Source organism: Rhinopithecus roxellana, chromosome 1 (genome assembly GCF_007565055.1).
Source record: "Rhinopithecus roxellana isolate Shanxi Qingling chromosome 1, ASM756505v1, whole genome shotgun sequence".
NCBI classification, from domain to species: domain Eukaryota; kingdom Metazoa; phylum Chordata; class Mammalia; order Primates; family Cercopithecidae; genus Rhinopithecus; species Rhinopithecus roxellana.
The window spans coordinates 48585441-48605286 of record NC_044549.1 but is presented as its reverse complement, the minus strand read 5'-3'; the positions used below and the strand labels follow the sequence as shown (position 1 = coordinate 48605286).

At 46.3% G+C, this 19846-nt stretch overlaps 1 protein-coding gene across 4 annotated transcripts in view; it reads left to right on the top strand.

Annotated features, from left to right (window-relative positions):
* Positions 1-8205: 8205 nt before the first annotated feature.
* MGLL (monoglyceride lipase) overlaps positions 8206-19846 on the top strand; it is a 139709-nt gene continuing 128068 nt past the window's right edge. For 2 of the 4 annotated variants that reach the window (XM_010356651.2, XM_030942615.1), the window contains exons 1-2: positions 8206-8550; positions 9795-9939. In XM_010356651.2, the coding sequence (XP_010354953.1) occupies positions 9815-9939 (125 nt within the window). In that variant the 5' untranslated portion in view covers positions 8206-8550; positions 9795-9814. Of the gene's footprint in view, positions 9326-9794; positions 9940-19846 lie in introns of all 4 variants that reach the window. The other 2 variants (XM_010356650.2, XM_010356652.2) reach the window with 2 other exon arrangements.

Sequence of the window (19846 nt, the reverse complement as noted above, 5' to 3'; positions counted from 1 at the left end):
AAGGCCCCCAAGCTGCCACCCTTGACTTAATGCAAGCTGACTAGCCACCAAGCACCGTGTTGATTTCTCCCTAGACATGTTCAGTCCTTCTTGGCCAAGGCCCTAGAGAGGGTATTCCTATCCACATTCCCCTGTTTCAGGTGAGGAGGCAGGCTTAGCAAAGTATAGTAACTCACCAGGAAGTAGCACCACTAGTCAGTGGAGCTTGCTTCTGAAGCTTATGTATTTTTGCCCAACTTTATTTTCCCTTAAGTTTGATGGTACAGTCTTGCTTTTTCTCTATCATTCACTTTCAGTATCATTTTATTTCCAACCTCCACTCCTTTCCCATTAGAAGTGGTTTATAATTGAAGTATACAACCACCCAAATTCTTGTGCAATATTCACATATATTAAAACTGCTAATAAGAGAAACTCTTGGTCTTCTTACTGTCTCCTGGCTTGCTCTTTCTCCTTTTCTCTTCACAGGTATTTCCAGTGTGTTCTGCTCTCCTCAAACCTGAGAGCATCTCTGAAGGTCACACAAGAACATTTGTGTTTTAGCCCATTCTCATGCTGCTATAAAGAAATACCTGAGACTGGGTAATTTATAAAGAAAAGAGGTTTAACTGGGTCATGATTCTGCAGGCTATACAGGAAGCATAGTGGCTTCTGCTTCTAGGAGGCCTCAGGAAACTTTCAATCATGGCAGATTGTGAGGGGAAAGCAGGCATGCCCTACACGGCCAGAGTAGAAACAAGAGAGAGGGAACGGTGCTACACACTTTTAAACGACCAGATCTCACGAGAACTCACTCACTATCACCAAGACAATACCAAGGGGGAATGGCACTAAACCATTCATGAGAAATCCACCCTCATGATGCATTCACCTCCCACCAGGCCCCACCTTCAACATTGGGGATTACAGTTCAAAATGAGATTTGGCGGGGACACAGATCCAAATCATATCAACTTGTGGGGGCAGAAAGATGCCACCTTTACTTGAATTGCAACCCTTACCTTTTCATCCCAGTAGCAGAGCCTGACAACCAGCACTTGTCTTGGAGATCACTGCATCTAGAATAATCCTGCCCTAGAGATCTAGGTGGACACACGGGCAAGTGGGGGCCTGGTGGCCCACTGATTTCCCTACTGAAGTAAAAAGCCAGATACAAGACTTCTACATCTGCAAAGGTGGAGTAGATGTGCTTTTCCCTACTTTTCCCACTAAATATGACTAAAAACCCTGGACATTATGTATAAAGCCAATGTAAGAGGATGCTGAAAGGTAGAGACAAAAGCCAAGCCTGCTGTGGACCTCAGGACCTGAGGAACAACATAATGGTGAGTTCCTTGGGTTTTCTGTTTTGCCTCACACATCTGTGACTCTAGAGAAAAACAGGTAAAACAAAAGGTTTAAATAAGATCCAGAGTTTGGTGACATAATACAAAAACGACCAAATTTCAATAGAAAATCATTTATCTTATCAAGAACCAGAAAGATCTAACACTGGATTAGAGAAGACAATAGATGCCAACAGAAAAATAAACAAATAGATTTTTAAAGCAGCCAGAATAAAAGTGCTCCAACAGGCAATTATAAACATGCCTGAAACAAACGAAAAATAAAAAGTCTCAGCAAAGGGACAGAAATTCTTAGCAAAGAAATAGAAGATATAAAGAACCAATGGAAATTTTCGAGTTGAAAAACGCAGTAACTGAAATAAAAAGCTCAATGGATGGGCTCAAAAGTGAAATAGAGGGGACAGTTCAATAAGCTGGAATATAAGACAATAGAAATGACTCATCTGAATAACAGAGATAAAATAGGATTTAAAAAAAAAACAAAAAAAACCCAAAATGAACAGAGCCCTCAGGGACCTATGGAACTATAAGAAAAGCTCAAACATTCATGTCATCAGAGTCCCAAAAAGAGAAGAGAAAAGAGGGTGAGGCTGAAAAAATGCTCAAATAAGTAATGGCTGAAAATGTCTCAAATTTGTCAGGAGACCAAAAAAAAAAAAAAAAAAAAAAAAAAAAAAACAAAAAACTATAAATAAAAAAGCTGAATGAATTCCAAATAAAATATACCCAAAGAAACCCATAGCAAGAAATATCATAGTCAAGCTTCTGAAAACTAAAGATGAAGAAAAAAGTCTCGACAGCAGGGAAAGATAAATTGCATGTTTCCTATAAGGAAAAAAATTTTGAATGACAATGGCTATCTTATCAGATAGCATTAAGGCCAGAATGTAGTGGCACAATGTTTTTCAAATGCTGAAAGAAAATAATTTTTAAACCAGAATTCTTTATCTAGTGAAAATATGCTTCAGGAATGAAGGGGAATCAAGATATTTTCAGACGAAGCAAAACTAAGAAAATTTTTGCCAGCAGACCCATCCTCAAAGAATGGCTAAAGGAATTTATCTAAACTGAAATGAAATGATAAAAGAAGAAAACCTGTACTGTCAGGAAGAAAGAACACAGTGAACAAAACTATGGGCAAATAAAATAGACTTTTATTCTCCTCTTTTCTAAATTATATTTGATGGTTGAAGCAAAAATTTTAATACTATCTGATGTGATTCTCAGAATTTGTAGAGAAAATAGTTAAGGCAATTAGAGTGTAAATGGTGCAGAGTAAAGGGACATAAGATGTTAGGTTTTTATATTGCATTAGAACCAGTAAAGTGACATCAGTAAGATGTGATACATAAAATGCAGTACATAGAGCGACCAATAAAAAGTCTATACAAAGAAATACACTCAAACACAGTCTAAATAAATAAAACTGGAATTTTAAAATGTTCCTGGCCAGGCCTGGTGGCTCATGCCTATAATTATCCAGCACTTTGGTAGGCCAAGGCAGGCAGGCTCAGAGCCTAGGAGTTTGAGAACAGCCAGGGCAACATAGTGAAACCCTATCTTTGCCAAGAAAAAAATAAAAAACAATTAGCTGGGGACAGTGGTACACATCTGTAGTACCAACTACTCAGGAGGCTGAGGTGGGAGGATGACTTAATCTAGAAAGTTGGGGCTGCGGTGAGCTGTGATCACATCATGGCACTCCAGGCCGGGCAACAGAGTGAGACCCTGTCTCAAAAACAAAACAAAACAAAACAGGCTGGGCATGGTGGCTCACGCCTGTAATCCCAACACTTTGGGAGGCCAAGGCGGGTGGATCACCTAAGGTCAGGAGTTCGAGACCAGCCTGACCAATATAGGGAAACCTCATCTCTACTAAAAATACAAAAATTAGCCAGACTTGGGAGGCTGAGACATGAGAATTGCTTGAACCCGGGAGGCAGAGGTTGCAGTGAGCCAAGATGGCACCATTGTACTCCAGCCTGGGTGACAGAGCAAGACTCCATCTCAAAACCAAACCAAATCAAACAAAACAAAACAAGAAAAAATTCCTGTGCAAGTAACCCAGAAGAAGAAAAGAAAAAGAAAACAGAGAAAAAAAATTGAGAGAACAGAAATAAAAATAAAATGGCAGACTTAAAACATAACAATACAATAATTACATTAAAGGTAAATGGTCTAAATATACCAACTAAAAGACAGACATTGGCAGAATGGATTTTTTAAAATGATACAAGTATATGTTGTCTACAAGAAAGTCACTTCAAATATAATGATGTTCTATGTAGAAAACCCCAAGTAAGCTACAAACAAAACCAAACACCAAAAACCCAAACCCTCCTGGATTATGGAAGACAATAGATGCCAACAGGAAAAAAAAAAGAAGCCTATATCTATATTTAATAAATGAGTTCAACAAGATTACAGGATACAAGATCAACATACAAAAATCAATTTTATCTCTATATGCTAGAAATTAACATGTGGAAACTGAAATTAAATATACCTAACGTTTGTAATTACTTATTTTAAAAAAGGTATAAATTTGACCAAATGTGTATAGAACTTGTATGCTGAAAACTATGCAACATTTATGAAAGGAATCAAAGAACAACTAAATAAATGGACATATATACCCATGTTCATGGATTAGAGGACTTAATAGTAAAAATGTCAGTTCTTGAAAAATATACATGTTTAATGAAATTCCTGTCATAATCCCAGCAAGATTTTTAATGAATATAAACAAGATTATTTTAAAATTTATATTGAAAGGTGAAGGAACTAGAATAGTTAAAAGAATCTTGTAGACTGAGTGTGGTAGCTCATACTTGTAATCCCAGTGCATTGGGAGGTCACAGTGGGAGGGCAGCATAAGGTCAGGAGTTCAAGACCAGCCTGGACAACATGGAGAGATTCCTTCTCTACCAAAAAAAAAAAAAAAAAAGTCTTGTGAAAGAAGAATAAAGTGAGAGCAACCAGCCTATTCAATTTCAAGATTTATAGAGAACTTCAATAATCAAGACTGTGTGGTATTGGTGGAGGAATAGACACGAACCAAGGGAACAAAATAGAGAACCCAGAAATAGACCTGTACAAGCAGGCCAGTTGAATTTTACAAATGTGCAAAAGCAATTCAATGGAGGAAAGGCAGCCTTTCAAACAAACTGTGCTGGAGCAATGGGACATGTAGAGACAAATGAACTTTGATCTAAATCTCACACTCCAGACAAAAAGTAACTCAAAGTAGGTTACAGACTTAAGCATAAAATGTAAATCTATATAACTTTTAGAGAAAAACAGGAAAAAATCTCTTGAGGTAGGACTACACAGAGTTCTTAGACTTGACACCAAATGCATAATCCATAAAACAAAAAATTGATAAATTGTTTCTGATCAAAATGAAAACTTTTACTCTGCAAAAGACCTTGTTAAAAGGATTAAAAGACAAGTTACAGACTGGAAGAAAATATTTACAAATCACATATCTAGTATCTAGTAGACTAATGTCTAGATTATACCAAGAACTCTCAAAACTCAACAGTAAAAAATCAACAAGCAAACAATTAGAAAATAGCCAAAAGGCTGCTGTGAGAGGACATTGTACCACTGCACTCCAGACTGGGTGACAGAGTGAGACCCTGTCTCAATAAAAAAGAAAAAAAAAAAAAAAAAAAAAAGAAAAGAAAGAAAGAAAGAAAATAGCCTGAATGATGGGCACGGTGGCTCATGCCTGTAATTCCAGCACTTTGGGAGGCTGAGGTTGCAGTGAGATCACCTGAGCTCAGGAATTTGAGACCACCCTGGACAACATGATGAAACCCCATCTCTACTAAAATACAAAAAATTAGCCAGGTATGGTGGCCTGCACCTGTAGTCCCAGCTACTCGGGAGGCTGAGGCATGAGAATTGCTTGAGCCTGGGAGGTGGAGGTTGCAGTGAGCCGAGATCGCGCCACTGCACTTCAGCTTGGGCTACAGAGTGAGGCTCAGTCTCAGAAAAAAAAAGCAGGGAGAGGGGGCAAGAAAATAGCCAAAAGACAAGAAGAGACATTTCACTGAATGGGACATATAGATGGCAAATAAGCACATGAAATAACACTAGCCATTAGGCAAAAGCAAATTAAAGACCACAGTGAAATATCATCACTACACACTTAAAAGAAAGACTAAAATTTTTAAAATGGTGCCAACGCTACATGCTGACATGAAGGCTGAGAGACTGGAGCTCTCCTACACTGCTGGTGGGAATGTAAAATACTACAGTCACTCTGGAAAACATTTTGGCATTCTCTTTAAAAACTCACAATTTCCATACAGCTCAGCAATTGCACTCCTGGGCCCTCATCTTAGAGAAATGAAAACTTAGGTTCACACGAAAACCTGTACATAGAGGTCTATAGCAGCTTTGTTCTTAATCATCAAAAACTGGAAACAACGCAGGTATCCTTCAGCAGATGACTTGTTAGACACACTGTGGTACTTCCATACTGTGGACTGCTACACCCAGCCACCTGGAATTACGCTGAATGAAAAGGTGAATCCTAGAGGTTATGTACTTTGTGATCCTATTCATAAAATATCCTTGAAATGACAAAATTTTAGAAATGGAGAAGAAAATAGTAGTTGCCAGGGGTTCTAGGGAAGTGAGGATGAGAGGGAAGTGGATGTGGCTATAAAAGGGTGCCACTTTGTGGAATGGAGACGTTCTGTAGCTTGACTACAGATACTGCATCAGTGTCAGTATCCTGTTGTGATGTTTACTGTGGTTTGTGAGAAGTTGCCACGGCAGGAAACTGAGTAAAGGGCACATAGCATCTCTCCGTATTATTTGTTACAACTGCATAAGAATCTACAATGATCTCAGAATAAGTTTAATTACAAGAAAAAGCCAGATACAGAACAAAAGGATCTGTCTCTTAAGTCCCAGATTCCCAGTTGGCTGGCCACACACCACAGTCTCAGTTCTGTCCATAACCAAGTTTGGGGGATCTCTTCAAGTTTGCAAATGTCACTTCTACAGAGATCCCTCTGACAACTTCAGTTAAGGCTATCCTCAAAACCCTTTTTTTTTTTTTTTTTTTTTTGAGACAGAGTCTTGCTTTTTCACTCAGGCTGGGGTGCAATCACTGCAAGCTCCGCCTCCTGGGTTCAAGCCGCTCTCCTGCCTCAGCCTCCTGAGTAGCTGGGATTACAGGTGCCTGCTACCACACCCAACTAATTTTTGTATTTTTAGTAGAGATGGGGTTTCACCATGTTGGCCAGGCTGGTCTCGAACTGCTGACTTCAGGTGATCCACCCGCCTGGCCTCCCAAAGTGCTGGGATTACAGGTGTGAGCCACTGAGCCCGGCCTCTCCTCCAAATTTTCAAGCTGTGTATTTTAAATCATGAAATGTTAGAGCCAGAAACATGTGAAATAATGACTTGATAAAAGCATCCATCAGACCCCCGACCACCCTTCCTTTCAATGAATTATAACCCACGGAAATCCAGTGCACTTAGCGTGTCCAGCTTTGAGGGAAGCCCCCAAGCTTCCTGCCCCTGAGACTGCTGCCCCTCAACCTCTCTTGCATGGATTCTGTAGAGCTGCCCCGACCAGAAGTCACTTAGCCACTCCTCTGCTCCACTCGTCTCTGCCGGAGGCCAGAGAGTGGGTGAGTCAGCTCAGCAGTGCCTACAGCTCAAGCCACTGCTCAAAGGCTGTTGTTTTATTTCTCAAGTTAGACCACAGGCTCTGCAACAACCTGGGCCTCATTGGACACACACAGTGTGATGCTGAGACACAGTTCTCAACGCTGCTATGGTGTAGAATTTTTTGCAGAGGAGGAAAGACAGGAAGGCCTCTTGAGGTCAGTGTGAGTCAGGGACACTTCACTGGGGCATAGGTATATCACTCACAGGTTGAAGGTGGTAGACTGAGGCTCAAAGAGCAAGCGGAAGAGCTAATGTTCAACCCAGGTGGTCTGCAGTCTCAGTCCAGTGGCCGTACCCTCCACGGCCACGTTGCTAGTTATACTGGACAGAGCTCAGACTGTGCCCTGGCCTGCATAGATGCACTAGAGGTTTTATCTGGGGGTCACAGCCGCTGGGCATGGGAGGGTTGCTGGGGATTGCCAGGAAGGGACAAGGCATTTGTAGGCATACGCCACCTGCTTTCACACTACCGAGAGTCATGTGGACCCTCCAACACTTTTCCCCCGAGATGGAGTCTCACTCTGTCACCCAGGCTGGAGTGCAATGGCGTGGTCTCCACTCACTGCAACCTCCGCCTCCCGGGTTCAAGCGATTCTCCTGAGTAGCTGGGACTACAGGCGTGTGCCACCATGCCCAACTAACTCCCCCTCCAGTATTGTATGTGTCTGACTGCATGAGGTGTGAGTGTGTGTACGACTGCGTGTGTATGATGTGTGTGCACCATTGCGTGTGTATGATGTGAGTGTGTCTGTGTATATGTGTGGGCCAGGTGTGTAGTCTGCAGATGTCTGCGCACGTCTGTGTCTCTGTGGGTTGTCTGTGCCTATGTCTCTGCATTACTTCCTATGTGAATCTAAGTGAGTTTGTGTGTCTCTGTGGATGTCAGGTGTCTTTGTGTCGCTGGGGCTGTGTGTGTGCATGCATGTGTGGTCTGTGTGTGTCTGTATGCATGTAGTATCTCTGGGATGTGTGTCTGTATGTCCCCGCATGCAGTGTAGTGACTTTGGGAGTGCACATGTATGCACGTGTGGTGTGTGTGCGGCCCTGCGCGCGTTGTCTGTGTACGTGCGGTGCCTGTGGGTATGTGCGCGCGCGTGTGCCCGGGAATGTGGTGTGTCCTCCTGCGCTGAGGCTCCGATGAACCCAGCTCAGTTCAGGCCTCCCTGATAGTCCCCGGGCGGCCACCCCGGGGCGCGGCTGTCCACGAGGCGGGGAGGAGAGGAGTGCGTGGCTGGGTCGGCGGGCGGCGCCCCCGCTCCTCCCCGCGGGCCGGGCACACGTGGGCCCCGGGCGCCGCCTCCCCGCGCCGCCCGCCGCCCGCCGGGTCCCGCGCGTCCCCACCCACCTTGGGCCGCCCCCGCCGCCGAGCCGGCCCGGGGATAAAGTGGCGGCGCAGACGCCGCACCCTGTCGCCGCGAAGCCGGTCGCGCGCAGCTCGTCCCGGCCCTAGCCCGCCGCAAACGAAGATCCGCGGCGCTCGGGGAACGCGACAGCGGCGCTCGTGGCCCCGGTAACTGCCTCCCGGCCCCCGCCCCAGCCCGCCAGTGCCGCCGTCAGGGGTGGGGAGCAGCATCGGGGTCCCGGAAACACCCGGCGTGGGCTCCCGCTACCCATGTGTGCGTGTGTGTGTGCACGGTGTGTGTGCGCGCGTGTCCTTGTGTGCGCGCGTGTGTGTGCGCGCGCGCCCTCCCTGCTCCCTCGCACCAGCCCCCAAACCAACTTGTCCCCATCAACTCCATCTTTCTAGTCCCCACCTTCCCCGGTGCAGACACCCGGCGAAGCGCCCCCCGGTTTTCCCAGGGGCATTTCCGATGACAGCTGCGGGGCTACATGTCCAGTACTGTCGGAGACGCGCAGGAAGCAAAGTTTGTGAGAAACCTTGGGGGCGACTTTGCCTCGGGCACCCGCATTTGTGCGTCTGCGAGGTGCCTCGGTGTGCGCCGAGCTAGTTTCCCAGTTTTCTGGGCCCCTGCCTTCTCCGAGCCCCTCCAGCGATTTGTTTAGGAAAAGTGATGACATGAACTAGTAGTGGAGATTCGCAGCGCCGCTCCCCGCCTTGGGGAGGGAGGGGAGCCCGGGAGAGCCTGCCAGTGGGAGCTGGAAGCAGGCTCCCGGCTGAGCGCCCCAGCACGAAAGGAAGGGTCTGGGTGCGGGAAGAGGGCTCGGGAGCTGCCTTCATGCTGCCTTGGGGCCGCCCAGTTGAGGGAACAGCCCGGTTTGCCTGGTTCTGATTCTCCAGGCTGTCGTGGTTGTGGAATGCAAACGCCAGCACATAATGGAAACAGGTTTGTCATGTATCCTTGGAATTTCAGATGGGAGGAATAATCTGAGTATCATCCACCTCATTACTGTGCCCACTTGAAACTGTTCCTTGGAGATTTTAAGATAGATAGGTCTTCTTGCAGCTGGGTCTTTGTACCCATAGAGCTGACTGTAATTTCCACTTGATTACAGCTAAAATAGTCTTTAAGATGAAGTTTCCTGAAATGATTTAAAATAAACACAGATGGGAAGGGGGAAAAGCTGTAATGAGGTACTTAAAAAATAAAGTGAGCATTTTCTTGAGAACAAATGGGATTTTTCAGTCTTGGAGAGGTTTGCAAGAAATATATGTATTTTTTAAACCTTTGAAACGGAGGGGTTTTTAAAACTGCTTTTAAAAAAATGTTACTGACTCTGAACTAGGCTTTTCTCTCCTATCCATCCATGTTCTTGAGATTTTCTGACTTTGGAATATGTCACTTTTCCTTCTAGGATCTGAAGACCCTTCCAGAATGCCAGAGGAAAGTTCCCCCAGGCGGACCCCGCAGAGCATTCCCTACCAGGATCTCCCTCACTTGGTCAATGCAGACGGACAGTACCTCTTCTGCAGGTACTGGAAACCCACGGGCACACCCAAGTAAGTCTTCCTTAAAGAGTCACCCCAGGCGACAGGGGAGCTTGACCCCTGCTTCTCCTCTGGTCGTTATCATGTGCCATCTGGGGCGGGGCCGCTTTCTCTATGACCTACTTCCCCTGCTATTTTAACGTTAGGCTGAGCAATGTTAACAAAGCTAAAATGTATACTTTATAATTTTTAAATTAAGAAGCAGGAATTCTTTTTCCATTATAACAACTCAGATACAGATCCTACCGTATGGCAATTTTCAAAAATTCCACATGACTTTATTTTTTGTACTGAAGTTGATTTCCTGTTGTACAGGCATTCATTTAAAATCAAACCCAACAATTAAAGAAAATCCCCTAGATGGATGAGAAACCCGAAGTAATACATATATCTTCACCTTTGCTCTCTTTTCCTGCTTGTTTCTGAGCTTCAGAAGATGGCATACATGTGTCACCAGGAAGAAAGGGGCCTGGGTATTTCCTTCCGATTCCTTGCCTGCTCAATTACGTTGTACATTTTCCATCAAGGATTTGTCTTGCTATTAGAAGCAGGCATTGGGACTACACACAAGACAGCTGGTCTCCTGCTGCTGCTCCCTCCTCTTGGATGAAGCAGGAAAACCCTGCTTGTTTGTGTTATTTGGAAAAAGAACTTATTTGTGGTAACCAATTGGCCTGGTGACAAGTGAACATTTCCTGTTCCAGGGACATTTTACCTGTTTCGTAGGCCTCTTGTCTCCTAGGGATCATTGTGTGGTTGGATCGTGTCTCTCTTTGTGCTCCAGTAATCACCCAACCCTCACACAGGTGTAAAATTTCTTCTCTGTCTTCATCAAGGTATGATCCAGGGAGCCTCACGTCAAAAACACAGAGATATGGACTTTTAAAACCCGGCATAGAGTCACAGCTTCAGGGCAGCTATACATACTGACTATGGTTTCTCTCTAGTGTTTTCAAGTGGGTAATGTGCTGAGAAGGGTTCCTACCAGTTCTGGTAATACATTTCTTAAAGAATGTGTCTGTACGTGCATGTGCATTAGAGGAAGTGTGGGGGTTGTTGAGCATTATGATGCTAATTAATCATTAATTCTCCACTCTGTCTTAACTGGCTGTAGAATTGCTCAATCTTGGATTAATTTCTAACAGATTAGTGGTTTGTGGTAATTTGATCAATATACAGAAAGAGGACAAATAATTGAAAATAGAAGTTTTTAATCTGAGTCTCAGACTTGGGGGGCTTTGTTGGTTAAGTAGTGAGGTTGTCCTAGTGCGAAGTCAACAAAAATAAAGAGGTTCTGCAGTCCCGGCACAGGGGGAGGGCGGTGGGTGAGTGGGTTAGAAATGGTCAAGTTGGCTGCCCTGCCCTCTCCTCACCTGCGGGTGGTTTTCACAATCTCTGTGCTGAAGTTGCATTGCAGGGAGCTCTCTCTGCTCCGTTGCTTTTGCTCTAGTTAGAAATGATAACTCAACTTCTTAATTTAAACTGAGCTGCCTCTTGGATGTCAGCGTCCGCCTTATGGTGTTTGCTGATGGGCTTAAGAACAGGGTTGGATGGGTTGAGGCAGTTCGGCCCCAGAATTTGGAAGAAACGTATGAGTCTAGAAAAGGTTCAGGGAAAAAAATATTGAGGGCACGAGTACTGAAACAGAAAGAGCAACAGAACCATGAGCATGTGTGGCTCAATGAACACTTTCTGTTGTGTTTTCCTCAGTTTACCAAAGAGGAAGGGGCTGGCTAAGGTCCTACCTGCCCTGCCTCCAGCCCCTGGAGATGATGCAGAGGTCCTGGAGGCCCCTTGCCATGACTCATGTTAACCCTGTGCTTGCTGGACCTTGGGGCAGTCTTGGGGATCCTAGCGTGGGGGCTCAGGGCAGACGTTTGTGCCAGCCAGCATGAAACACCTCTGTATCTTCATAACCGAGAGCAGCTGCTCAGCATGCCCGTCCTCTTGCATGATCTGGGAGACCCCCACAGCATCATTATAATAAGTATTATTATTATTATTATTATTGCCTGCACAGAATCATTCATTCTGCTCTTAGGAAGAGGGAGGGGACCTCAAGTCACCAGGGCTTCAATCTTTCCCCCAGTCTCTTTAGCCCTCTTCAGCAAAACCAGGGCCTGGCTTTGTGCAATCCTGCCTCTTCCCAGTTAGGAAGAAAGAAGGGAGGAAAAACAAGGGGCAAAAAAAGAGGAGACTGAACCCTCCCCCACTACTCTACCAACTGTGGGCAAAACCTGGGTTAAGAGCACCTCATCTCCAGCCCCGCCTCTGCTCTCTTTCTCATAGAGGCCCTCGGGAGCTCAGAAGCCACCCCGGGGGCCTGTGGATATCTTATTATGCAGAAGGATCTGTGCCAGCCTCAGTTAGTCAGTACTGGTTTGGGTGGATTTTCTGGCCAATCAGTTACCTCCAGCTCCTGGAGCCTGCCATGAGCACCTACAAGGACATATTGCCCTCAGAGGACCTGCTGGGTTCCAAGACTGGCTCTGCAGGTGGCTCAGAGCAACACCAAGCCACAGGTGTCAGCCGCTGCACTAGGAACATGGCTTAACCCGCTTTATGGAAGCAAATTCTGTCGTACAAACACCAGCCTCCTCAGACTGGACCCTGAGAAAGAGAAAGCATGTCTTGGGTTGACCTTTACCGTCAGTGCTGTTTTTAACATAGCAGGCCAGGGTCTCTGTATTTCATCATCAGGAATCAGAGCTTAAACTCCATTTGGCAGTGCCAAGGCAAATTCATGCTGTAGTATTTACGGTAATAACAAATCTTATACTTAAGGCATGGCAGAATTATCTCATATTAATTGAGTACCAAGTATGTTCTAGGGTCTGGACTAGATTCTGTGCACACATGATCTCATTTTACCTTCACATCAATCTGTGAGACAAGTATTATTATTCTTACTATTCCCATTTTTACAGATGAGGAAACAGAAGTCCAATGTTACAAAGTATCTTTCTACAAATGACCCTGCTGGCAGTAGCGGGATTTGGTCCACATTCTTCTGACGTGGACCAAATCCAGTTGTTCTCCTTACACCACCAAGCAGGACAGATTTTGTCTTATAGGTGGTGTTTTCCTGATAAATTTTTACATTTTGAGTTAGGGTAAAGATCACTTCCTGGGGTAAAGAGGAAGAGAACAATGAATTCTCCCTAATCGTTTGCTCATGATATATTAAAAGTGGGAAATGACCTGGGTTCAGTGGTACACATCTGTGGCCCAGAAACTCCAGAGACATAGGTGGGAAATGCCTTGAGACCAGGAGTTTGAGACCAGCCTGGGCGACATGTTGAAATTCTGTCTCTTAAAAAAAAATAATAATAAATCAGAGATATGTGTTTATTCTGAAAACAACAACAACAACGAAAAAGCGGAATTTATGCCCTTGGCTGACTAGCTGCCTCATCCGATTCAGCATGCTGGAATTTAAAAATATTGGCTGGGTACAGTGACTCACACCTGTAATCCCAACACATTGGAAGGCCGAGGTGGGTGGATCACCTGAGGTCAGGAGTTCGAGACCAGTCTGGCCAAAAGTGGTAAAACTCCTTCTCTACTAAAAATACAAAAAATTACCCAGGTGAGGTGGCAGACGCCTGTAGTCCCGGCTACTCGGGAGGTTGAGGCAGGAGAATCACTTGAACCCACGAGGCAGAGGTTGCAGTGAGCCCAGATTGTGCCACTGCACTCCAGCCTGGGTGACAGAGTGAGATTCCATCTCAAAAAAAAAAAAAAAAAAGCGTACTGGATCATGAGCAAATGTCCGCTGATATTATCACAGGGTGATGGAGACTGGCCCATGGATGAGGGCGAGCTGTTTTGTGGGCTCTTGAGCTAAGAAGTCACGGTTGCTCTTGTGCCCCTTTGAGAAATATTTAGCACCTTTGAATTCAGCCCACCAAGTGGCTCTCAGCTCATGGAAAGGACACCTGGAAGTTAACTGTGAGAATTCCTTACCCATGAGAATGACCGAATGGCAGTGTTCGGGTGGGGGAAAGGGTGTGGTGTGAAAACAATGTGCAATTTGATGACTTAGACTCCAAAAATATCCTCATTTGACACTGGAATGACCAGGAAGGCTGGAGAGCAGGCTGTAATTATATGATTGTACAACTCTGACCCCTCCCAGGCAGTGAGTTCAAGGTATGGAGCAGACCATATTCGCTGTTCATCTGCAAGGATCAGCGTGAAGGAGGTGCTGAGTAGAGGGGTACCGAGTGGACACATCTCACTCCCATCTTTCTCTAATGCTAGTCGACCTGTCGGCTCGCGCACTTGGCCTTCCCGGCAGCCCCTCAACTCTGAAGAACTGGCCCACTTTCTTTTCTGTAGCTTCTGTTAAGATGATAACTGATGATATTGAAGGAACTGGCTCAAAGTGTGATTGTCCCTCCCTCGCTGATGTCCCAAGGCACATCCCTGGGAGGCCAGCCCTCCCCACTTCCTCCAGAGCCTTGCCCTCCGGCCTCCAGCAAGTGCTTCCTCCTTTAAATCTCTGTTTTGCATTTTGTTCCCAATTCGCCTGCATTTATGGAGACCTTCTGGAACATAAGCCCTTTCTCTGAATCTTATTGGCCTTGCCTTCTAGTCCTTTCTTGCCTCAGACCTCGGTCACATGGCTTTTTCCCTCCAGGAACTTTGTAACCACCCCCTCACCATGGCTCCCTCCTCTCCCACCTGGTCTGCTCCACCGGTCTGAGCTGCCTCAGGGCCAGGGTGCAGCCTGCATGGTTTTCAGGAATCTCCTGCCAGTGATGTGGGGAGCTAGGTGCTGCAAGGGGAACACAGGCAGGGGATGGACTAGCAAGGGAGATTTGGCATCGTTTCTGGAACCTGCCCAAGTTCTCAGAACTGTGGCCGCTTTCAGTGGATCTAGAACCAATAAGACAGGGCTCCCCACTCCTGCTGTTCCTTCCCTTGCTGCCGGGAGTGGGGCTCAGTGATGGCCCCCATCACAGCCCTCCCGTTCCAGGCCCATGTTGATCCCTTTCTCCATCAAGTCTTCACTCCCTGTGTGTGTCTGCAGCAATGGGCAGTGCCAACAGGCACTTCCACCACCTATGCCAGTTTACCTGGAGGAGAGGCCATGCCCTGAGGCCTGGGTAGATTTAAGTGGTATAGACCATCCCCCCTTCTTGCGTCCTTGTAATGTCCTCCTCACATCAGCCCCCAGTCACACACGGGTGTGGCACCTGTGGCTCTAGGAAACAAGGGCCCCTCCCAGCCATCTGGATCCATCCGGAGGTGAAGAATTTTCACCATCTGCTTGGACATAATTCCATCCCCATGGCCTTCTGGAGACTTTGTCCTCAAAGGTGGGACTGGCTTTTCTTTCCCCGCCCTTAGGTTTTCTAACCAGTTGTCAGCCGGCTGTTTAGTGCTTTCTGTCTCGCACCCCCTGCTTCGGGGGTTTGTTCAGTGTTCTGGGAAGCCTTCTGCAGGTCCTGTTTTCTTCTTTGAGCGTAGAAGGGAGTGTGAATTTCCCCCTCCCCAGGCCGCAGCTGCTGAACCCTGTGGCCCTTCTGAACTCATGCCACCTGCGACCAGGTGTTCCCGCATCACCAGCCAGCTGGTGTAGCGCAGATGCTCCCTGGGGTCAGCTAAATCACACAGCTTATTGTCCCTTCAGGTGGCCATTTTGAACTCCACTCTGTCAGTCTCTGCAGGGGTGAGGACGGCCTGGCTCCCACTCAGCGCCCCTCGCATGCAGCTCTGTGGCTCCCCCATACGGCTCCTTGCTCTCGTCTCCCAGGATCCAAAGCAGCAATTCATTCAGCAAATACTTCCTTATTGATGTCTACATGGTCCTTGGGTGCCAGGGTGGGGAAAGGGTGGCAAAGATCATGCATCTGATGAAGGGGTGGGGATGGACCAACACGTGGATAATTATAATATGATGCAGCCAGGACCTAGATGCAAGGCTGCTGCTATGCCATGCAGAGCCTTTGTGCAAATCAGACAGAAGTGCCCACTGGGCAGAGGCTGCCCTGTGAGTTGGTGAGCAGAGTGTGGGCTGGGTCGCAGCTCCTACTTGCCCTTCTGTCCCGTGGCCTGGATGGTGTTCCACGCTTGGAAAGGGCACGTGGGGGAGAGGACCCAAACACAAAAGCATGAGCCAAAGGGTGGGGGTAGGGGTCCCAGCTTTGTATCTCAAATAACCAGCCAGATGGAGAGGTTCATAGTAATCTAGGTGCAAGGTGAAGAAGGCTGAGTCATGGCAAAGACGTAGCATCGCGTGGTAGCGGGGGATGGAGAGATGAACAGGGACCGTGCCTGAGGATGCATGGGCAGCAGAGGGAGAAGGAAGGTGACTCCCAGGTGTCTCTGGTGTGATGGCAGAAGGAGCTGGTGTTATTGAGGGTGTGGGAATGTGGGATTCTCCTTCACAGCACACACCTTTAGCATATTCTTAGCTCAGAACACAGTGGGGCTGCTGTGTGGCAAGGAGGACGCATGGGATCACCGCAGGCTGCGGGTCATTTGTTGGCACAGCCCTGGGATAAGCCAGGAGGGGAGTGAGGAGGAGGAGCAGTGGCCAATGAACTGATTACATTTCAGATGCCACTATACAATATGAATCAATATGAATCACGAGTGACTCTGCTGAAGGGAAGGAAGGAATCAGCTTACACTCTCTCCCTACAAGGAGGAATCAAAAGTGAAGCACCTTTGACTCATGTCTGTTGTTCCACAAAATTTACTCTTAAACTCTGAGAAAATGGGCCCTACCATGCATTTTCTAGCAATGACATTATTTTTAGTCAGATTATTGCATTTTAGTAGCACCTGTATGTTATTTTGTCCATTTTAAGAATTTTCAGAAGTTTATTTTTCTTGTTTGAAGCTGTTATTTCTCCTTCTGATGCTTCTGCTTTTGTGATAGCATAGCAAATTGTTTTATTTTTAAACAGGGCATTTCTTTAGGGCTTTTTAAAAATACTCTTCGAATAGAAAAGATCTTTTGATGGCAAGAGGCAAGGCCGGCTGCTATTCTTGCAGTTGAGTTTTTCAACAGCTTCGTTAAGGGATAATTTCTTCCAGTTGCTGTAAGAATGTTCTGCTGATACAAATCTGGCTTTATTTCGCAGTAGAGTCGAAGAAAAAAAATAGCAGAATAAGCTGCTTCCTGAATAGCAACCTTTGTCCACCATTGTCTATTTATTGGCACCTTTTGGGTTTAGATCTTAATCCCAGATGCACTTTGTCCATGAATGCAAACCAAACTATTGGTCATTGTATACACGGAGGAAATGGTCTTTACTCGTGCAAATTTTTACAGCTGAGATGACAAGATGACCCTTGTCCCATATTGCAGGGTCATCCAAGGTTCTTGTTGGTAGGAGGTTCTTTTCATTTCACATCGCCTTGTTCATTAGGGGATGGGGGTGGGGATGCAGCGGTGGTCAGCGAGTGAAACGGGGTGACATTGTTCTCTGTGTGTTTGAAGCTGTAAGAAGAGCTGTGTGCTGTGTGTCCCTCCACTTGCAGCTGGCCCAAGCGGACCTTTGTGGCTGTCTGCTAACATGCCTTGCTCCCAGGCTAACGCTGACCATTTGTTCCTGTGCATGATGTTCCACACAGTCTCTTGTATATAGTGATGAGAAGGTATGCCTCACCTTCCCCCCAAAAGATTCAAACCACATGTTTCTCAGGGAGACATAGCTCTAGCGACAGTCTGAAGAGAGGATGGGAGAGAGGGAGGGAGGCAGGGAGGAAAGAAAGGAGGGAAGGAAGGAAGGAAGGAAGGAAGGAAGGAAGGAAGGAAGGAAGGAAGGAAGGAAGGAAGGAAGGAAGGAAGGAGAGAAGAAAAGAGAAGAGGGGAAGGGGAAAAAAGAAGGCAGAGGAAGGATAGAGGACAGAAAGAAGGGTGGGAAAACAACAGACTGAGCACCAAGGTATCTTTAGAGATCAGCAGCTGTCCCTGACCTTGGGGACTTACAGTAGGTTCGTGGATAGTTGTAGGGGGTTAGAGTCTGGGGCTTTTGACCTTAAAGGGGTATATACACTTCTCTAGAAAAGGAAGATGGATCATAGGCTCCATGAGACTCTTAAAATGGGGGTCAGTGACTCCAGAGTTCTTTGCCACCTTCGTCATTTCACAGAAGGAAAGACTGAGGCCCGGGGGTGAAAGGAGCTTCTCAGGCTGCCACAGGGCTGGCTCAGGGCTGCAGGGCAGCCTCCTGATTATGCATTGCTTCTGCTTTGGGCTCTTCCTCAGAAGTTTCCCCCATGCCTTCTTCTGATCAATTTAAACTACAAGTTAGCCCTCCCCAGGAAGGACTTGAACAAATGTCCTGTTCGGAGCAGGGCTTGGAGAGGTACCAGCTCCCTATCTCCCATGGGAAGCCATTTGGCCAGCCTCCATTTTGCTGGGTCTGTTGACAGTGGTTAGAAGTATTAGGGCACTTAAGTGATGCCTGCCGAAGCTGCTAATAAGGGCAGATGGACCTCAGAAGCGATGACCAGAGACATACTCAGAGCATCCAGGAGATAGGTGGGAGGAGGGGAGAAACTGTGGGAGGAACAGGAGCCCAGGAGGCCTCTGGGAGAACAAGAGTCAGAAGAAAGTGGCAGACTCTTATGAGGGGGCCCCAAACAAAAAGGAGGGAAGGAGGGGAAAAAAGAATGAAAAGGGAAAGAGATGGAAGGGCACAAAAAAACTGCACATGCGGCCACATACAGCCTCTGGTTAATGTCTCCTTACCAAGGCATATCAATTTTCCCAGGTCACTGACAGTCTACTGGATTAGAGATTGAAAACCTTTAGTTAGGAAATTGCTGCCTTTAGACATTTTAGAGGTTCCCCTCTGTTTATCCTGTTCCGTCAATCTTGAAGAAACGTGTTTCAGGGAAACATTGCCTCTCTGAACAGCAAAAGCTAATGGTGCGTGGAGAAGAGCGGAGGTCCTGGGGCAGGACTGCCAGGACCACACCCTGGTCGACGCTGGCCAGGTATGGGCCCCCAGAGACGCTACTGACCCATGACTGCAGTAGTTTTCTCATCTTTAAAATGAGGACTAATAGCACCTTTCCCACATGCGTGGTGTGGGTGAGAGAGAAATGTGGGCTCCCTGAGGGGTCAATTTAAACTCTCCTGATTCCTTTGTCCACTTCATCTCCCTTCACCATCGTTCTGGGGACTCTGGACCTGTGCCAGGCTTGTCGATTGCCCACCATTACCCCTTACTTCCCTCCACCCTCATGGCAAGCACCAGTCACAGAGGACCCAGTGTGAAAGCAGTCATGCTTTTGACAGATGCCAACCTGACTGCTGCCCTCACCACACCAGGCCACAGGCTTTCTCCAGGGCTCAAGTTACTCACCTTTTTTTTTTCTTAACTTTTTTGTTTCTTCAAATGAAACTCAGTTCCATGTCAAGGAGATTTCAGGCTCCCTAATAAACTTCTGCAGTTGCTGGGTGCTGCTTTTACAAAGTAAACAAAACAAAAAAGCCACAAGGAAGCTAGCCTTTGGTGGTGAAATTCTTTTTGAGATAACACATAATAAGGTTAGTTCAACACTTTTCTTTTATGTGGAGCTCAGCACAAGATTTGTGGCATAACTCTTGACTGGAAGGAGAACCAAACAACCCTTAGCTATTATAGCTGGAAGTCAACTCAAATAAACCTTCCTTAGAGCATCCAGTCAATTTTCAGAGCATCCAGTCAAATTTCAGAAAATTAAGAATACCTTAATCCATGTCTTAAGGTACTCTGGTCTTTGGCATATGTTTTTCCTTTGGTCCTGATTACGTTACCGTGGTTGGTGGAAATGTTTATGCTGCAGAGAGTGAGGCTGTTACTACAAGGGCCATGTGCTGGATCCAGAGTGGACAGGATAGTCTAGGGTATGTTAGGAATCTATTGCTGTTACTCAGCCCTTGATTCTGTGGGTTGGCGATTAGTGCTGG